Source organism: Equus caballus, chromosome 4 (assembly GCF_041296265.1).
Source record: "Equus caballus isolate H_3958 breed thoroughbred chromosome 4, TB-T2T, whole genome shotgun sequence".
Taxonomy (NCBI): domain Eukaryota; kingdom Metazoa; phylum Chordata; class Mammalia; order Perissodactyla; family Equidae; genus Equus; species Equus caballus.
The window spans coordinates 35892382-35912770 of NC_091687.1; the positions used below are offsets into that span (position 1 = coordinate 35892382).

The following is a 20389-nucleotide window of genomic DNA, read 5'->3' on the forward strand; positions in this document are numbered from 1 at the left end:
TATATATACAGTTTTTTCATGGATGGACTATTCTCCATAAGCAATATTGGGTTATACATTTTGGGTGTACTATTATTATTGCTTACCATTATTAAATTTGAATAAAAATGTCCACTTACCTAGTCTAAATATCATTTTGATGGTGCTATGATATTTCACTATATGTAATATACCATAATTTACTTTAGCATTTCCCACCTGCTGGACATTTGGCTTCCTTCAAGGACCAGTGAAGGACAATCTCTACTTTTACAATTGTCAAAGTAGAGAATTACCAGGCTGAAGACTGTGATTTATTTTTTCCTCCCCCATAACAACTGCTTGCCTGTATGTTGGGCATTTATTATTTGCTGAATAAAGGTTGAATAAACAATGCTATAAAAAGATTTTAATAATTTACAATATCAGCAGGAATATATAAATATATCTGCCTCATTGTAATTTACTAGCTCCAGGTTTTATCATTTTAATATTTTTCTTCTAATTAATAGGTGTGATGTGGTAGCTTATATTTTTAATTTGTATATATTTATAAGTAAGGCTGAACATTTCTTGAAACTTTTTACAAATCTATGTTTATTCTTGAAACATTTGCATGTTCATATCTTATTATAGACTCATATTAATTTTTCAAATATTAAATGTTTTCCCATATATATCATAAATCATTTGTTCCAATTTATTACCTTCTTTTATTACAGTTTTACTGATTTTTATTGGAGAAATTTTTAAGAAAATCTGAATTAATCAACTGGGCATTTCTCCTACTATTTCAGTAGTAAGAAAATTGTTAAATCATGATGTGAACAGTGAAGATCTCTGAGTTATAGAATTTCTGAAGATGTTTTTCTGCTGCATGTATATTTTCTAAAAAAATATGTATTACTCCAATAATTTTAAAAGTAAGATATTTGGAAATGCTTATTCTCAATGGTTAGTATTTTACTGGTTTTTTTTGGGGGGGGGGCGGTGAGCAAAACTGGCCCTAAGCTAACATCTGTTGCCAATCTTCTTCTTTGTGCTTGAGGAAGATTGTTGCTGGGCTAACATCTGTGCCAGTCTTCCTCCATTTTGTATGTGGGACCCTGCCACAGCATGGTTTGATGAGCCGTGTGTAGGTCCACATGCCCAGGATCCAAACTGGAGAACCCCAGGCTGCCAAAGAGGAGCATGCACACTGAACTACTACACCACTTGGCTGGCCCCACTAGGTTCTTTTTTAAAAATGAAAAAAGATATTTACACTTGAACAAACCTAGAGTTTGCTTTAGTAAATGAGGATGGGCTTATGTTCCTTCTTAGTAATATTAGATTTTTCCAAGACTGTTCATTAATTTTATTAAATTAAATAAACAAATAATTCATGTATCCTAGAAACTTTTGGATTCATCCCTACAATCTCTCTTCTATCTCTCTGCCTTTTTATGTTTTTTGTCTTTCTTTGTAACTTGTAATCTGCTTTCATAATTGTTGAATTACAATACATTTTAATTTCAGATAAACTCAATGTTCTAAAGTTGGTACAATTGATAAAATTTGAGTATATACTGCAGGCTGATATTGTATTAATGTTAAATCTACTGATTTTGATAATTGTTTTATGGTTATGTAAGAGAATGTTCTTCTTCTCAGAAAATATATTGTGCAGGATGTAGGGATCAAGGGGGCATGATGTCCTTAACTTACTCTTAAAGATTCAGAAAAAAATATGCACGTATGTGTGTGTGTGGGTGTGTGTTATATACACGCACGTGTAGAGAAAGAGAGAGGACAATAAAGCAGTTGGTCAAATATAAACAATTAGCAAATCTGAGTGAAGGGTATATGTGAATTCCCTGCTTGCAACTTTTCTGTAAGTTTGAATTTATAACAAAACTTTTAGAAGGCAAAAAAATATACCCTAGGTTGTTAGTCCCCGCACCCCCAGAAGTTTCTTAAGGGATTATCCCACTTTTCCTTTCAGATGTTACAACATTTAAGAAAATTCAACTGTCTTTGATGAATTTAATTATTATCCTAAGACTTCTTGTGATCATGATTACCAGATTATCAACAATTGCTATATGGATCGTTTTTGACCAAACCCAGTAACTCATTGGAAAAAATCCTCTCAGTGGTTGGATGACTGTTTTCCAGTGATTCAGTGGGTAAGAAAAGCTTAATCAGAACAGAAGAGAGTGGTGTCTAGCTTCTTTGGCTTTTATCATTTTGAATACTTCTGCCAAACCAGCCCAAAGGTTTGAATGCATTATCCAGATGCAGTGTAGTTCTGTAGACCTTTTACCAAAATTAGACTCACATGCAAATTTGTTACTGAAAAAACAATTTCAAAGGGCTAATTGGTACCCAGCTTCCCACTTTGGAAAACTTGGTTCTTCCCACTTACTATACCCTCCTCAGGGTCATAGAGCCGCTGTATCAGCTGGACCATTGTGCTTTTCCCACAGCCGCTGTTCCCAACCAGGGCCACTGTCTGCTTACTCTGAACCTTCAGACTGAGGCCCTTCAAGATCTGTAAGGGAAAAGAAAGAAAAAGAATATATCTCACTACAAAGCCCTAAAAGGAGAATAATTTGATTCAATTTTGAATTTGAAAAAAGTATCCAATGAGGGAATATAATCCCAAAAGGAAAAAGCATAGAAATATCAAAATAATAGAGACTATAGATTCTTTAAGATGATTAAACAATCAATCTGAGTTAAGATTTTCTACAACTATTGCTTATAGTACCTTGACATTAGCTCGAGCTGGATAAGAAAAGGGAACATCACTGAACTCCAAATTCCCTTTGATGTTGTCTGGTTTGTGCCCTCTCTCTGAAAACTGTCAATTTTAGGATTCTAAATTTAAAAAAAAATCAATGACTATTCCATAAGACAAACAATTGCATTTTAAAGGAATATGATTCAGCAATTCCAAAAATAAGACCTGGAATGGCACAATCTTCTTCACAGGAGACAGAATGCAAGGTGAAGATCGTGTATGTGTGTGTGTTTAAGAAATAGTCTTTCTCAGAAAATAGGCTTTTCCTGAAAAGTACATAAGGGATATATTCATTTAATTTCATACAATATTTCACTTTAAGTTTTTGGTGTAGCTTCATAAAGTTTCTAAATAGTCAGATACGCATGTTTATACAACTGCAATAACAAAAACATACTATAATTGATATAGCCAGGCATTTCAGCATTTAGTGAAAATTAGTTTGTTCCCCAACAATAAATGTAATGGATTGGTTTGAGAAGACTGACTGAACAATTGGTTAGGGCCAAGTTATTTAGGATCAATGTAAACTTTCAAAGTATTCGGAAGCCGAGAAACTTTCTCATGACTTAGATCAATGAAACAGGAGCAATTGCTTGGATTAAATGATCAAATTTCAGTTACCTACTTTGCAGTTTATCTGGGTAAATGCAGTGATATACTTTTTAATATGTCAAAATTATTTTCTTTCTTTTGTGCAGTTAGTATAACTTATTCAATATATTTGATTCAAAATCATATCAAACATTGCGATGATCTTTTTTTTTTAGGGAGGCAACCCTGTCAATTCTGGTCCTACCAATAATTTCTCCACCCACTCATCCTGTATAGAAGTCATAATATTCTCAGTCTGGCTACAAAGTGCAAAAGAAAAGGAGAAAAATTAGATAGACAGATATCTTTGCTCTGAATTCTAATAATAAGACACTAGTACAGATGTACTTTTCCAAAATGAGATCGGTGTTATTATATTACTTAAAGGTAAACTTTTAGAAATATTAATGAGGCGTTTTATTTCATTCATTACTAAGAAGAGGTTGTTAATTTCCCACAATCAATTTTCACATGATATTTAAAATAAAGCCAGATTTAATTCTCCAAGCCTCAAAGAATTTTTCAGCATTAAAATAATAAATGACTTCCATTACCAATAATATGAAAGATCACATATGCTGCTCCTCTTGCATTGGCAAAAGCATCAATACATGGAGCAGCCTGTCCAATGCTGAAAGCTCTAATCAGGATTGAAGAAAAGACCTTAGCAAAAGAACATGAGAAAAAGTTAAAAGCCCCATTCTGGCATCCATTACTATCTCAAATATGATTTGTCTGAAATACACACGATACAAAAGATTGAGTTTAGGTTTACCACTTTCAAAATTTTTTTAGCAAAAGAGCAAAATTTACAAGGTTAATATAGCATTTTATTGCACAAATGGGTTTCTTCAACCTCAAAAATATTTTTGTCTAGATTGCCAAATTATCTGTTGCTCTTCTCCTGAATTTACACAGTCAGAAAGATTTTTCAAACCTATTTCCTTGACTCTGAAGCTAATGCCACCAGAGGTAAACATCTTCCATCAGTATTATTATTCAGTCCTATATGATTTTCTCTAACTATGCACGGCATTACACAGAATATTCAAGGCGAAACATGGTAGATTTTGGCCCCATGGAATTTTCCCAAAAAAGTACCATTTTACATACATATTTTGAAAAGATTTTTAATATACAAAGTAACAGTTCACACATTATAAAACACTAAATCACACCTGTGTACACTGATTAATAATTCCTTTACACAATTATTCTGTATTATAGCACACAAAACAACACAATTGCCTTCACATTTTTTTTCACAAGGAAAATAAGTTGATATAGAACAGCCAAGAATATAGCTTCAGGAATCCAGATTATTAGCATAATTTAAATGAGAAAAACATAAATGAAGAGAAATTACTCCTTTCTCTCTGGGCATGGTGAAATTCTATATATAGTTTGGGTTTTCTCAGAAGACAGTAACAATAAGACTTCACACACCCAGGACTCAAATATCCCTCAAATATCCATCTGCTATCTGCAATATAGATGATAGATTATAAAGTGAATGCACTAGGGCTCTCGCTGGGTGCTGAGGCTGTTGCTGGGCTCCCTGCCTCGTGGACAGCACCCTCCTGCCCAACCGGGGAGGTGTCACTGTCCACATACTACAAATGAGGGGCCTAGGCCAGCAAGGACACACTCATCACAAAAGGTGAATGGGAAAGTCAGGATTCAATCTCCCTTCTTCACAAAATTTAGCAAATGAGGAAGCAAAGAAAGGTGGAGAGCTTCCAAGCTGACAACCAGAAAGGAGACCAAAACGAGAAAAAAATAGAGTCAGCAATTATGAAAGCTCATCCGGCCAAACAGCCCTCAGCGCCTCAGTGGAGTCTGAAGAGACCACTCCAGAAAACATTTTGAAATAATTAAATTTCATAATGGCCTCATGCCATCATCAAAGGGCCAAATTGTTTCTGTTTAGAAAGATAGGGAAGTGCAGGTTTTAAAACATTGCTATTTGAATGGTTACATGTTGTTCTGATTGTCACTGACATGGAAAGATGGTCACAAACTATTGCTAGTTTATAAAAAAGGTTACAAAAAATATGAATAATATGATCCCAGTTTTAAAAGAAAAAAACGTGTATATATAGAAAATGGTCTGGAAGATATTCACCAAAAGTTATCATTAAGGATATATGGATTATTAGATTATAAGTAATTCTAAGTAATTTCCAATTTCTAAAATTCTGTGTTCTAATCATTTGTATAACTAGTATATATTATTTTTATCATAAAATGAAGCTATTTTCATTTTGAAAAAGAAAAACAAGCTATAGCTTTTCATCTTGTATTTCAGATGGCTGATGTTTTATACTATGTAAATTTAATATTCTCTCATACTATGACCTATCTATAATAATGTTTACTCTCTTATATAATGAAACTACAGGGCAGAATGAGGATGGCTCCAATCCATATTTGTTCACTCACAAATTCATTCAATTTTTATTTCCTTTTATATGTTGTATATGTTTCTCAATTAGTCTAACTACATGCTGTTTTCTTGCCCCCACTCATAATTACGTTTTGTGTACTCTAGAAGGCCAGCTCTGCCCACAGGACAGAGCAAAGATTCACCAAAAGAAAAAAAGCCTGTAATCATGGCTCATCTCTTGAAAAGGAGGACTGTGAAAGAAAAGAAAAGGTACATGGATAAAGAAAATTTTCAGATTCTTCATAAATATTAGAAAAACAACTTACTGTCATTGCATTTCCAATAGTATATTCTTTTGATATAACGAGAGTGGATGCATACCAGAAGGCCAGTGCATATGATGCATATAGCAATAGGAAGGCAATGCCCATGGAAATTTTTGCTGAAATAGCTTTTGTAATTCCAGTCTTTTTGGTATTTTCTAGATGTTTTTGATACCTACCAGACAAAGTAGGGGGAAAACGTGAAAATAAGTAAACAATCCATAAACTGAGCCATATTCACCTCCTGTATAGTTGGAGGATTAAGGAACAAAGCCATCAAAGTAAGAAAGCCCTGGTGAGACCCAGCTTCCTGGGAACTGAACCAATTCAGGATCAGCCAGGACTAGAACTGATCTGGGACTTCTCTTTACTGGCCTGGACCCATCTCCCTTGGTCCCTCCCAGTCCAACAAATATTCTCGTAGCTGTTCCAGAATTGAACTCTCAACCCTGGGATATAGAAGGGCTTCACTATCACCTTCATGGCTAGCATCATAAGCCAAGGCTGAGGTGGAAGGAGAGAAACCAAGACAATCAAGAATGGCACCAAAAGATAAATATTATTCAGGACTCTTCAAATAGTTAGACTCTTAACACCGCTCAATTTCCCTTCTCTAAAGAAAAGAAAATCCTTCTTCTATTGCCCCATTGGGAGAGGAACAGGAATTTTACATGTTCTTGTACTTAGACTTGGGCCTTTGCTTGTGTAGGGGAGGAGGACATTTCCTCTCCCCAAATGGGGGTTCGTCTAGCCGGAGAATGAATTAAATTCACATGAGACAGAATAGCAAGAGAAAATTAAACAAAGCTTTATGAGGAACCATGGCCCGGGGCCTTTCTTCCCGAAGGAAGACAGGGCACCAAAGAAGTGGGGTGCACAGAGTGGTTATATACCCCCAAACAGGGTGTTTCACATGTGATTGAAATGTCCCTCCCACAATAGTCACAAGATTGCCCTGTCGGCACAGTGCTTGATGGACACAGCAGGTAGTGGTCGGCTATCTTGGTGGGTGTAGCAGGAGGCTAGTTGATTGTCTGGAGCTGGGCGGTCACAGGTGAGCACAGCAATCAGTTCCTAGCCTAAGGAAAGATGCTTAATCCTTAAAGAAATGCCAAAGTTGGGAGGGGGAGGGAAGTCAGCTACAGGAGGTTACCAGACAGGCACAATAAAATGCAGCTTTTAAGTCCTTGCCTTTGGTATTGATTAAGAGTTTCTAGAGAGAAGGTCATCTCCTTTCTTCTTCCTGGTACAGAGAGGGAGGCAACTTTTACAGATAGAGATTTACCTTACAAATGTAAATGTGTCCTAACAAAGGGCAAATTCCATTCCTCAGAGCCTCCTTGCCTGTCCCAGTTTATCAAAAGCAATCAACCTCAAATAGTCCTGATGCCAAAGAGACATATCTTGGGGTGGCCAATTCCAGGTCCCCACACTTGTTTTTGGTTTTTTATTTTGTTTTCTTTTTGATCAGTCTGACCTTCACTGTCAAGCCAGGGTACAAGGTTATAAAGCAGTCACTACTTATGGGATGTGGGTTCTTACTCAATTCTTCTAGATTTTAGTTTTATAAACCGTAAAATGCAATTAATAATGCCTACCTTGCAAGATAATTATGAGGTTGACAGATAATTAGAGAAAGTAGTTAGTACAGTTCTGGCACATAGTTGACAAAACCTGATTGTTCTTATTGTTATTACTATTATTGTTTTAGAATTTAATCTCTTCCTGAATGTTGCTCATTCTATTAACATATTTTTTAATGGTAATTAAAATTAATATTACTGGCTCCTAGGATTTGATACAAAAGAACAAATGCCATTCTAGAATGGTTCTGCTGAATTACAATGTTTTTTACATCAATTTAAATTAAGTATACTTTTCCATGCTAAGCACGGAGAGTGTGTAAACAGAGAATGCTGAACTTAATTACTAGGCCACAGGGGCTGGCCCTAAATTTTTTATATTCATGCAAGAGTTTGGAGGAATGTTATATTTTAAAATTGTGTCTCCTTAAATAAGGACATAACCTACTATATCTGAGGAGAAAAAACCAGCAGATAAGAAAAATACACCGTGGCATAGGCTGTAAATGCTGGAAATGGCTATCAGATGATCTATTCCCAATGCATATCAAATGCTTAATCTAGTAACTTTTTTCATTTAAAAACTTCCCATATAAATTTTCACATAGTTAGTGGTTAATTTCCTTATGAAAGTGTGACATTAACAATATACTTACTCTGTTAGCCATGTATTGAGGTCAGTGGTGTTGTTGATGTCAAACCAGCCTATTTCTTGTCGTAGAACAGCATGAAAAAACTATGAGGCAGGACTATTTCACAAATCCCCATTTTACAGATGAGGAAGGTGAGGCACAATGTAACAAAGTAACTTGCTCAAAGTCATACAACTAGCAGGTAGGCTGAGAGTGCTAACACTATACTACACAGCTCCTAAAACAATACTATAAGGATTGACTCATGTGATGACAACTTATTTTCATTTTTTAAAAACACAAAGTGAAAACATAAAAAGGGAACAGCCCATATCTACTGCATTCACGAAACAATAGGATAACGCGTCACCACTGCATTGTTGCGAAAACACCCCAGGGTAGGTATTTCCCGTTTACCTATTTTACTTCTGCTCTTATCAGTTCAGTTCTGGGTGCTCATTTTCTTCCTGAGTCCTTAAATATGGCATCTTTGATATACCAAATGGGAACTGTATTTGGAATTAGAGGCAAACAAGCTATCTTAAAGCTGTGGTATTTGTGGAAATCATTGTTCAAAACCTTGGGAAATCTCCAGATAAATGTGTACAGGGCTATTCCTCCCCCCCCCCACCCCCCCCCCCGGACCTAGAAATCAGGTAAAATTTTAAATGAGTTTTACTCTCCTCCAACAGTATCTCAAACTTTTTAATCCTCTCAATGAAGATATTGTAATTCAGATTGACTCTGCTGCCTGGAAATAAGAATCTATGGGCTTTCCCAATTTGACCTGCTCCTTTCTCAGGGTCCCAGGCCAAGAACAGCAATCTAACTCTGATTTAGTAACTCTAGGAGCTCCAGAGCCCCAGGAAACCAAGAGTTTCTGTTGCCTAAGGACAAAGGTGAGAGAAATGCACGTTGATGTGTTCCCAGAAGCGTCATGGGACTCTAGATCTGGAAATCTCATAGGATTCTAGATCTGAAAAGGGGCTAGGCCTGGTCTTCTCAGATGCTACCTATTATGCTTCAGTTTCATAAACAATCTCCAAGTAGTTGTCTGATTCAGTGATTCTCAATGCTATCTACTGTTAGAATCACATGGGGAGCTTGAAAAATACAGGTGTCCAGGCTCCACTCAAGACCAGTTAAATCAGAACCTCTGGCTGAGTCTAGAGAATCATATTTTTAGGAAGTAGTTCCACTTGATTCTAAAGTGCCAGGACGGAGAACTCCCACTCTAACTTGCCTGAATGCATCCCATAATAAGGAAATGGGGAATTCTTGAAGCTGCTTATTCATTGTAGAGAGCTCCCATATAATTCACCCATTTTATAGATGGGGAAATATAATTTCAGAGTGGTTGTTTCATTTCCAAGTTCTTACAGCTAGTTTTCCCCAATATTTATTGATCATTTACTACGTTCCAGATACTTTACATAAATCTTCTCATTTAATTCTACCAGTAAGTCTATGATCCCCTTTCAAAGATAAGAATAGTAAGGATTATAGAGGTTAAGTAATTTGTCCAAGTTCATACAGCTGGTGAGTGAAGGGCCTAAATAATAACTGTATACTTTAAGGATTATACAGGGAGACATTACATAGGGAGTCCTGACTGTCACTTTTTAGTCTCAAAGTAAATCAGTGTCTGCCTTCCTTGATTCTGCCTAGCACTCCTTTTATCACACAGAAATATTCAGCATAAAACAAAGAGTTGGTGTTTGTCCAGGCAGCTTTGGCAGTGTAGGGACCTGGAATTGGCCACCCCAAGATATGTCTCTTTGGCATCAGGATTATTTGAGGCTGATTGCTTTTGATAAACTGGGACAGGCAAGGAGGCTCTGAGGAATGGAACTTGCCCTTTGTTAGGACACTTTTGTAAGGTAAATCTCTATCTGTAAAAGGTGCCTTCCTCTCTGTACCAGGGAGAAGAAAGGAGATGACCTTCTCTCTAGAAACTCTTAATCAATACCAAAGGCAAGGACTTAAAATCTGCATTTTATTGTGCTTCTCTGGTAACCTCCTGTAACTGACTTCCCTCCCCCTCCCAACATTGGCATCTCCTTAAAGATTAAGCATCTTTCTTTAGGCTGGGAACCGATTTGCTCATCTGTGACCCCCTAGCCTGAGGCAACACACCTGCCACCCCGCGGCGTTCACTGGGACAGCAGACCTATCTGTCATTTCCATCGAGTGCTGTGCTGACAGAGCAGCCTCGTGACTATTGTAAAAGGAACATTTCAATCATATGTGAAACACCCTGTTTGGGGGTATATAACCACTCTGTGCACCCCACTTCTTCGGTGCCCTGTCTTCCTTCGGGAAGAAAGGCCCCGGGCCATGGTTCCTCATAAAGCTTTGTTTAATTTTCTCTTGCTATTCTGTCTCATGTGAATTTAATTGGTTCTCCGGCCAGACGAACCCCCATTTGGGAAGAGGAAATGTCTTCCTCCCCTACAGCAGTATAGACAGTTAATTAAGGTAACTAGGGGCTCAAAAATGCCTTTTCCTCTTAACTATGAGGCACTGCAAGGACATGCAGGGTACATAGATTTCTCCACAGAATTTCCTAGATTATTACAGTCACATAGACTTGGCACAAAATATATCAAGATCCCAATATTCTGCAGAAAATCTGTTTCCAATTCTCTGTCGTTAAAGTTTTGGATGCAGAATAGTTTCTGCACAACTGAGTCATTGCGAGGGAACGACCTTGTCATGGAGTAGCTTTACTCTGTTGACAAGGATGGGCCTTGTTCAGAATAAATCATTGTGAGACCCTCTTGTAATTTAAACCTCTTTTTCTTCTAACATTCCCTCTTCATTTGGTTCCCATTATGTCTAATTGTCCAAGAATCCAACAATTCTAAGGAATAGACTCTAAATAAACATCATCTGTATGAGATGCACTAGTGAGCTCAGCAAAATACTCTATCTTCTTTTAATGCCCGTGATTTTTGCTAAACTCTACAACCCTAAACATATCAATGAGCTCCCTGGATTTAGAGTGAATATCCTTTAAAGATCTGATTTTCTCCAAAGAAGTATGAGAATATTATTTTTACAAACTACCAAAGAGTGGACATTGGAAATTTGTAACATGTGATGGACTTCCCATTGCAAATTCTCCAAGATAGCAAACAGGCCTAATGACAAACATGCATGGCTACAGAGGACCACAGGGCATGTAACTTGGAGGCTTCTGAAACTAAGTTGGCAACTCTGGTGATTTTATCACTCCAGCAATCACAGGTATGTAAGTGACTTGCTCATGCCATTCCCCCAAGAGACCTTGAATTTGGCCCTGAGCACAGCACAGGGCACCTGTCTGTCATGTCTGGCTTCAAAGCTATTTGGTTGCATAATTAGAAACAAGTAAAAAACAAGCAAACTGCTCCAAGTAGGAAAGCTGTGGAATTATTATGGTGTTAGTAAAAACAAAAACAGGTCTAATAAAATTGGTCCAAATGCAAACTCATCTGTGATAAATGCATTGCACTGTTTTAATCTTATTTTTAAAAAATTTTTAATTGTGATAAATACACATATAAAATTTATCATCTTAACCATTTTTAAGTGTACAGTTCAGTAGTGTTAAGTAATGTTTACATTGTTGCACAACCAATCTCCAGAAGTTTTTCATCTTGCAAAACTGAAACTCTATGCCCATTAAACAACAACTCCTATTTCCTCTTCACGCCTAGGCCCTGGAAACCACTATTCTGCTTTCTATTTCTATGATTTTGACTACTCTAGATACCTAACATAAGTGGAATCATACAGTATTTGTCTTTTTGTGACTAGTTTATTTCATTAAGCATAACGTCCTCAAGGTTCATCCATATTGCAGCACTATCAAGATTTCCTTCCTTTTCAAGGCTGAATAATATTCCATTGTATGTATACGCCACATTTTGTTTATCTATTCATCCATTAATATGATTTTTAAAACCCTCCGTTGAAACCAATTTCTGATTGAGGTGTCCGAACATGGGCATCATCCCGCTTTATATATATAAGAAATTAATGTGCAACAGGTCTATAAATCCTCTAAGAAGTAAAAGGAAAATATGTAGAAAACTCCTACCTTTCATTACACTGAAGACTTTTTAAATCATCCTATCTTACTCCAATTTTACCTTTATGGTGTTTGTGTTAAAGTTTTGGTCACTGGTCAAACACAAGTAATCTATTTAAAACATGACCATATTTTTGTTTTTAAGAGAAAGCACAATTATTTACATTGGCAGTATAAGGTACATGGTCATGAGTGTGGTTTGGGTGGCAGAAAGACCTGAGTTTGAATTCTGTCCTAAATACTCACCAGCCATGTTAACTTTGGGCAAGTTACTCATGCTCTCCAAGCCTCAGTTTCCTCATCTGTCACAGAGGATAATATTATCTACTGTGTAAGATTGTCCTTGTGAGGGTTAAGTGAAATAGGACTTAGCAGAAATAAATACAATGAAAGATTACTATTATTGTTATTTTTATGATAAACAGCTTCTTCTCAGAGACAATAGTACTTGAGAATAAATAAACTGTGTTTTTGTTGGATCTTGCTTTAATTATTCAAAGGACACTTTTATTGGATTTCTAAAAGGCATTAATATTTATGTAAACAGATCCTATTGTATAAATCAAGCAGTCATACTCTCTTAGGTAATTACACTTAAGCCCTAAATGCTAACCAAACATGTAGTTCTCAATCAGTGAACACTCAAAGCTCTTACTGATGTTATCTAAATGAGAATCCACTTTCTCTCAGGTATCTTTGTGATGAAAGCTGCAAAAGTTTGGTTCCATTTCCTTTATCAGTTTTTTTCTTATATTCCACCATCTGTGTGCCAATGAAGCTTTACTCAGTTTTCTCCAGCCTAGTGCCCACTAGGTCTCTTGGGAGAAACTGAGACTGCAGCGTTGATAGACAGCATGAAAATTTTCCTTTCTACGTTGAATTTGGCTAATATGAAAATAATTATGTCCATTGGAAGCTCACTCCAATGCTGCTGTCACAGGCCCTCTTATAGATGACATTAACTTATGGGACTCCTTTGGCTCTTCAGTAATTAGTCTTTCAGGTGAACTTTAAAGCACATCATTCTGATATTGAATCCATTCACTCTTTAGTGAAGTGTTCTACCAAGTTCCATTCAACCTGGTTGATCCAAAAATTAGAGACAGAAATTGTATATTCTATGTGGGTATAATTTTAACAAGAAGGAAGGAGAGAGAGAAAAAAAGAAAACCAGAAACAGATCTACAAGCTGAGCACAGCAAAGAAGTACTGCCATGCTAATTGATGTGTTTTGAAATTCATGAGGAATCAATAATGGGATGGACACTGCATAGATATACTCTGTTATAGTCCCACTGCCCTCAAGGGGACTGACTTCCCTACGTTATTCAGATGCAAAGCTTCCTGCATATTTTCTTCCCCAATATTAAAAGTCAAACAGGATACACCTACTTGTTGACATTTAAATGAATATTTGAGGACTTTTCTGAGAATTTTATAACTCCTTCTGTGATATCTGGAGTCACCCAAATGTCCAAAAAATTAAACAAGTAGATGACAAATAGTGAAATCAATTTTCAAGCTTTCATCCAGTTAAAGGAGTATTACGCATTAAGAAAAAAAAGTAGGGAAATGCTTACCTGGAAAGGAGAAGTTTCCTGTGGTATTGACAAATCTGCCAGTTATTTCTCCAAACACTATCATCATGAGGGGGAGACCTGCCCTGTGAGCTATAGCCATGATCGTGCCCAGGGACATAAGTAATTTATCCTGCCAATCAAGAGTATCGAAACTAAAAAAACAAAAAAGAAATAAAATAATACCCTTTAGAATAGAATTTCTCATTTTCTACAATCATATGTTCTTTGGATTTTTATTTAAGCTCAGTAATTTTCTAATCGTGGCAAATAAATGTATTAGAGAAGAAGGAGAACTTCAATCCAAATCATTGACAGATTAATTTCATGATTCTATTTATTTTCTATTCAGTGAAGAAATCAATATGATTCTATTTAATCAGTATCTTATTTGGTTGAATGATTACAATATAATCAGAAGAGATAAAAGTTTGGTTCCATTAAGAAATATTGTTTGATCTTCCAGAGCTCCTGTGGTAGTGAATTAAAACAGCTAGGAGTAGACATTAAGTACACACACTCAGGAACACACCTGTTACATCCTTCAAAATGACATTCAGAATATTTCAGAGGGAGAATTACAAATAGGGGAAACACATCCTCTGAGTTTTGAGGATAAGATTCCTGTAAGAGGTTTAAGTTAGTTTTTAAAAGGCAGCTCATTCGTGAAGTGTAACAAACATTACGGAGTGTCTATATGTGTACTTTGGGGACGTCTTGCTCATGGAGGTGATGCTCATTGCAGAATCTTGAAGGATGAGAGAGAGTTCACTGAAGAAGAACTGGGGAGTGCAGAGGAAGTGCGGATGTTTAGGCTTAGAACAGCAAGGTGACTAGAAACTGCATGGAGTGCTCGGGTAACCCCACAAAGTTGAGTCCTAAAGTGCACAGAACACAGTGTGGAAGACGACATTAGAGAGAAGTACAAAAGGCTCGGTGGGACCCACCAAGGATCTTGGACTTAGTACTGTCAATGTACAATGTACTTAGCATTATTACTTAGAGGGGTGATACCAGTTGTCATAGTGAAGTACACAACACCCAACAACTATCCAGCCAATCAGTGTCATAATACTCCAAGACTTTGTCTCTCACTGTTCTTTTGGTCCTCTCCAATTTCTCACTTTTTCTCCCCATTTTTGACTGATTGTTCTATGGCTCTTTCTTTTTGTTCTTCTTTCCTCCTCTGCCCTCCAGACTATATATTCTTTCTCTTATTTTTCCATTTCTATACTTTCCCCTCTGTCCCTTGCATCTCCACCTTCTTTTTAACCTTTTCCCTGTGCCCATTTCCCCCACCACACCCCGTTTTGGGGACAAGGAACAGTCATCAGGAGAACGGGATGAGTCAGGCTTGGCAGAGTGGGGTCCATGACAGCTGAAGGTGAGTCATTTAGGGTCAATGTGGTGGGACAGCCTGAGGTTAGACTCACGTGGTGGGAGGGGAGGCCAAATTCCATCATCAAACACATAGGACAAGCGAGAGTGCCTGAAGAGATAAAGGGTCAGAAGCCAGATGGAACTTGGAACAGAACAAGGGGAGCAGGTAAAGTCAAGAGCAAATGGAGAAGGGTCCCTAAAATTGCTACAAAGGGGACCAGCATCCCCAAGGTTCATTTGGCAGCTCCTGGGAAATGGAGATAGAGCACTTGAGTCTATCGGCCACGGTTACAAGCATGGGATCAGGTCGTCATGTGACATTCTCTTTACTGAACATTTACACGAAATTGAGGAACGTTTTAAATGCATTTCATATTATTTAAATAAAAATTTATTTTGTCTCTCAGCTTAAATCTAAAATTGTATGAATTTCACAGCAACATCCTACGTAAACCTAGATTTCTTTTCAATGATTTTCATCACAACAATGCATTTCTAACTCCTGTTAGAGCACGGTTTTGCCCTGAACATTTTTCAGGGAGAAAAGTAACTATTCAGAGGCTGAAAAAAAAAAGAAAAAGATTAAATTTAATTTAAATTTTAGCTTTTAAAATTCAAATGAAATTTTCTATGTTTCTACTTTAAGATTTGGGCTATTTTATTTTCTGAAGGAGGCAGATTTAAAACTTACGCATTAAAACCAGATTTAGCTTTACAAACAATTTATTTTCTAAAGCACTAAATTTTTAAAAATTCTCACTGAGGCTTTTAAACAAAAACATCACAAGAATAAAGGAGTGGAGAATAGGGGCTTTGCGGTGGTGAGAAATGTGCAGCAATGTTCGAGACTAAGGATGTTTTGGTGTCTTCAGTGATTTACTTACCAAGTTGGAGATTTCAGTTGACATGCCACTTAATACGAACTTCTTTGCTATTGAATAATGGCTGTCATAGTTTGAAACACATCATGTTTACCAAAAGTGGGCAAACATTTTCTTGAGCCACCTCTCTGAGACATATTACAAATGAAAACTAGATTAGACTTCTTCCAAAAATATGCTGGCTTGCCTTGTGCCAGCAGAAAACCACTGAGAATTGTGTTAAACATAATCTGAATCCCTAAACTCCACACAGATATATTTTTTATTGAGGTCACATTGGTTTATATTGTATAAATTCCAGGTGTACATTATTATATTTCAGCTTCCCTATAGACTACATCATGTTCACCACCAAAAGTCTAGTTGCCATCTGTTATGGTAAAAATGTGCCCCTTTCCCCTTTCACATGCTAAGCAAAATAAGTCAGATGGAGCAAGATAAATATCGTATGATTTCACTCATCTGTGGAACTTACTCCACATTTAATCAATTTTCTCAGAAGCCAAATGTGAACACAGATTTCTTAATTATTTAAAAATTTCTGTAGTTAACAAGCACTTTCTTTATATGCAAGTTTATTTTAAGGTAAATTTGGGGGTGGTTTTTGTGAAACAAATGCAGAGATGCATTTTCCTTAAATTGGTTCATTTGTATAGTGTGATGAAGATGTCTTATTTTCAATTTCCCTGTAAACCACTTAGCTTTGCTCTGTTTCATAGCCAGCCTATCCTTACCTCTTTTATCATCTATCTTGACAATGTGGGCCATTGACTACAATGAGCCAACCTAAGACAACACAGGGGCAGCACGGAAAATCTATTGCTGCCTATAGACAATCTTTAAGTACTGGCTCTATAACTATTGATTAAAGACACCAAATTTGAATGAAGACAAGAAGTATTTACATTTAATATTTCACAACTTACCCATGTTACCAATCAAATACACTCTCTTCATTTTTTTCCTGTCTTGGTTGCTGTAAAAAATATAATCGTTTGAATTTAAACTTGTTACAAAATGTTTCACAGTCAATTGAATATAAATTTGAGTAGTTATCATATTCAACTATTATAATATATTCAACTACAAAAGAGTGATGTCCACACATTATCAAAATCATTCAGTTTAACAAACTGCAAGGCAGTCACTAAGAGCAAAGGTAACTGTCCAAGGTACTACACGGATTTCTGGATAAACAAGGCAAGGTCACCAGCCTTGCCAAGCTCACACACAGAGAAGACGGGTATGTTAACCACGTCTGCCAAATAATCATATTCTCCTTTTGCTAAAAAAAAAAAAAAAAATTATATATATATAGATCTAAAAATAGTAAAGGTCACTCTTCTGAAGGATTTTGGGGTGTGGTGTCAGGAAGTCCTGCTGGCTGTACATTCAAAATATATCTAGAATTCAACCACTGCTCACCTTTTTCATTGCTGTGCCAATAGCACAGGAGAACTCCGGCCTAGTCTCTCCACTTCCACTTACATCCACTTTAGTCTATCCTCAACACAGCAACCAGAGTAAACATTTAAAAACTCAAGTCATATCATGCTACTCCTCTGCTCAAAAACCTACAATGGCTCCCATTTTTCTCAGAGTAAAAACTAAAATCCTGACATAGACCACCCTATTTAAAACTGCAAACGACTTCCTCCCTGCGTATCTGATTTCCTTGGCCTGATTAATGTTTCCCCATCACATTCATTACCCTCTAATATTTTCTGTAGTTCACTTATTTAGCATGTATATTATTTATGTCTGTCCTCCATTGACCGGTCGCTTCTGTCCCTCTTAAGGCTTGTGAAGTGCGCTTAACAAGGGCCCCTGGGAACCAAAAAGCCAGGCCAGGGAGAAAGAGACACCAGCAAAGGAAGAGTCGAGGTTCTCTCCTTGCATATGAACAAAAACTGATTTGGAAGTGCAGGTTGCGGAAGAATAAGGCTGCTTAAGGTTCTCCTCCCCACCTCGCCGCTCAGAGGGGAAAAACAGAGCACCAGCCTCGCCCTGGGAGGTGGGGGAGAGGATAAGAGAAGAAGGAAGAGGAATAACGTGTGTGTGTGTGTGTGTGTGCGCGCGCGCGCTTCACTACCCTTGTTCAAAAAGCGCAACCATCAACGGCAGATGTCTGATGCTTTACAAGCATGAAAAGTCAGATGTGGGGTCGGGGGCGCCGGGTGGACATCCCGCTACCCCCGCCCCGCGGCCGATAAGTCCGCGACCAGCCTGGTGCCGCCGGGTGCTCGGAGAGCCTCGCCTGGAGGGCCATCCAGACCCCTCTCTCCACCCCCCAAGTGACTGTCACTCCCTCGGCGCTCAGTTTTTAAACCTGTGCGGGGGACAGCTTCTGGCCGCTCAACAATCATATGGCAGCCGAGGGACGAGAGCGCACAGTAGATTCGTCTCCCTCTTCTGCATCCCCAGGTCTAGTCTGGGGGCCACTGAACCGAACTATCTCAAGGGACCACGAGAGCTAACCAGAGCCGGCCGGAATAATCCCATTATGTTCCTTGGAGAAGAGGAGCGTTCTCGGTGCTCTCTCAATACTTAAAGACACAGAACTTCAGGGTGGAAGGGACTTTGGAGATCGCCTAATTCAAAACCTGCATTTTTTACCAGAAGAAACTGACACTCAATGAGGTTAAGTCCTGTCTGAGACTGCACCAGCGGGACCAGAGTCCAGTCTCAGTGCCCTCCCCTGATCTTAGAGTTCTCCCTATACTAATTGTCTCTACACCTAGCACCTATGTGAGTCCCCTATATGCCTTTCTTAATTTCTCCACTCTCCTCCGAAAAGGAAAGATCTAAAACAGGGAGCAATAAGTTATCATGAAGCTAGCGGGATTCAAACTCAGAGCTTCCTATCTTATTAGTCATTTGACCTTGGGCTCTTTGCTCACTTCTTTAGGCCTCAGTTTCCTCATATGTAAAATGAGGACAAAAACATCTTCCTTACCAAGTTATTGTGAGGAATAAATGAAGTAAAAAGGTAAAAGAACCTAATACTGTGCCTACAACACAGTGCATGCTCAACAAATATGGCTTTCCTTCTTCCTAATCAGGTAGCAGGATTACCTGCTGGTCCTTGCTCCTGCTGTATCTTATTAACACAGAAGTCATCCCATGGCTTTCTGGAGTTCCAAGAGAACTTTAAAGCCAAGCATAGTATAAGAGGAGATGTCAGGCAGACCGTGGTTTGAATCTTACATCTGCGTTTACTAGCTGTCTAGCCTTGGGCAGTTTAATTCTTGATTCAGTCTCTGAATCCACAAAACAGGGTATCGTTAGGATTAGGTACAATGCGCGTAAAGTGCCCATCATGGAGGAGACACCTAATAAACGATAACTAGTATTATAGTTAAAAGATCAGGAAAGACTGGAGCAGGACGCAGCAGCTCTGGCACTCACTCTGAAATGTGCTACTTATCTCCATCCTGGTCTGCCTGCTGCCTGGAGCTAGGCAGAACCTGACTGGAAGAGTATGGTGGGGGGAGTGGGGGGGGGGGTGGGGGGGGAGGGGGCGTGTCGCTGATTGAAACTATGGCATGTCCTGGAATTATGTGATAGACATGAATTTAGTTAAGTATTTTTCCTCAAAATTTTTTTCTCCTTATCCAGTCTACCATAACCATAGGATTCTCTTCTTTTATTGACCTGAATTTCTCCTCTTCATGAGTCTTGCGGGTGGTCAGATCACTATTTCAAGATATTCTGGGACTAAAGCAGTTAGAATTACTTGGTTTGAAAGAAAGCTTGGTGGTGACTGGAGGACGTATAAAACTCACTAGTTTATAAGAAGATGATAGCCTCTTCAGTCTCTAGAAATGCTGAGAGAGTAAAGAGGCAGATACTTGAAGAAGTAGGAAGCTTCTGAACTAAAAACAAACATAAACAAACAAGAAACACCCAGGACTAAGAGGTGTTTGCCTGTCTGTCTGTCTGAGTCAGTGCACAATGTTGTGCCTGTAGAAAGTGTGCATGGTGTGCTTTCTGTGTCTGAGGGCAGAAGTGAGACTAGGACAAGCAGGTGTTTGTGGAGAGAGAGGAGCTGTGCCTACATGACTGCGTTTATGTGTGTACCTGTGCTAGTGCTGATTCCAAGGGCACCTTTTATATTTATTTGATAACAATGAAACAGCCCTACCTGGTGCATCCATCTGATTGTCATTCATTCAAAAATGTAATTTAAGCCAC

The 20389-nt window shown here is 37.9% G+C and overlaps 1 protein-coding gene across 1 annotated transcript in view; it reads right to left on the minus strand.

The window, feature by feature from the left end:
• ABCB4 (ATP binding cassette subfamily B member 4) overlaps nt 1-18561 on the minus strand; it is a 79187-nt gene extending 60626 nt beyond the window's left edge. The window contains 10 exon segments of the mRNA XM_070264298.1: nt 2387-2512; nt 2732-2824; nt 3658-3668; nt 3904-4021; nt 6071-6242; nt 8307-8386; nt 10419-10500; nt 13750-13813; nt 13938-14089; nt 18389-18561. Of these exon segments, the coding sequence (XP_070120399.1) occupies nt 2387-2512; nt 2732-2824; nt 3658-3668; nt 3904-4021; nt 6071-6242; nt 8307-8386; nt 10419-10500; nt 13750-13813; nt 13938-14089; nt 18389-18561 (1071 nt within the window).
• Nucleotides 18562-20389: the final 1828 nt, after the last annotated feature.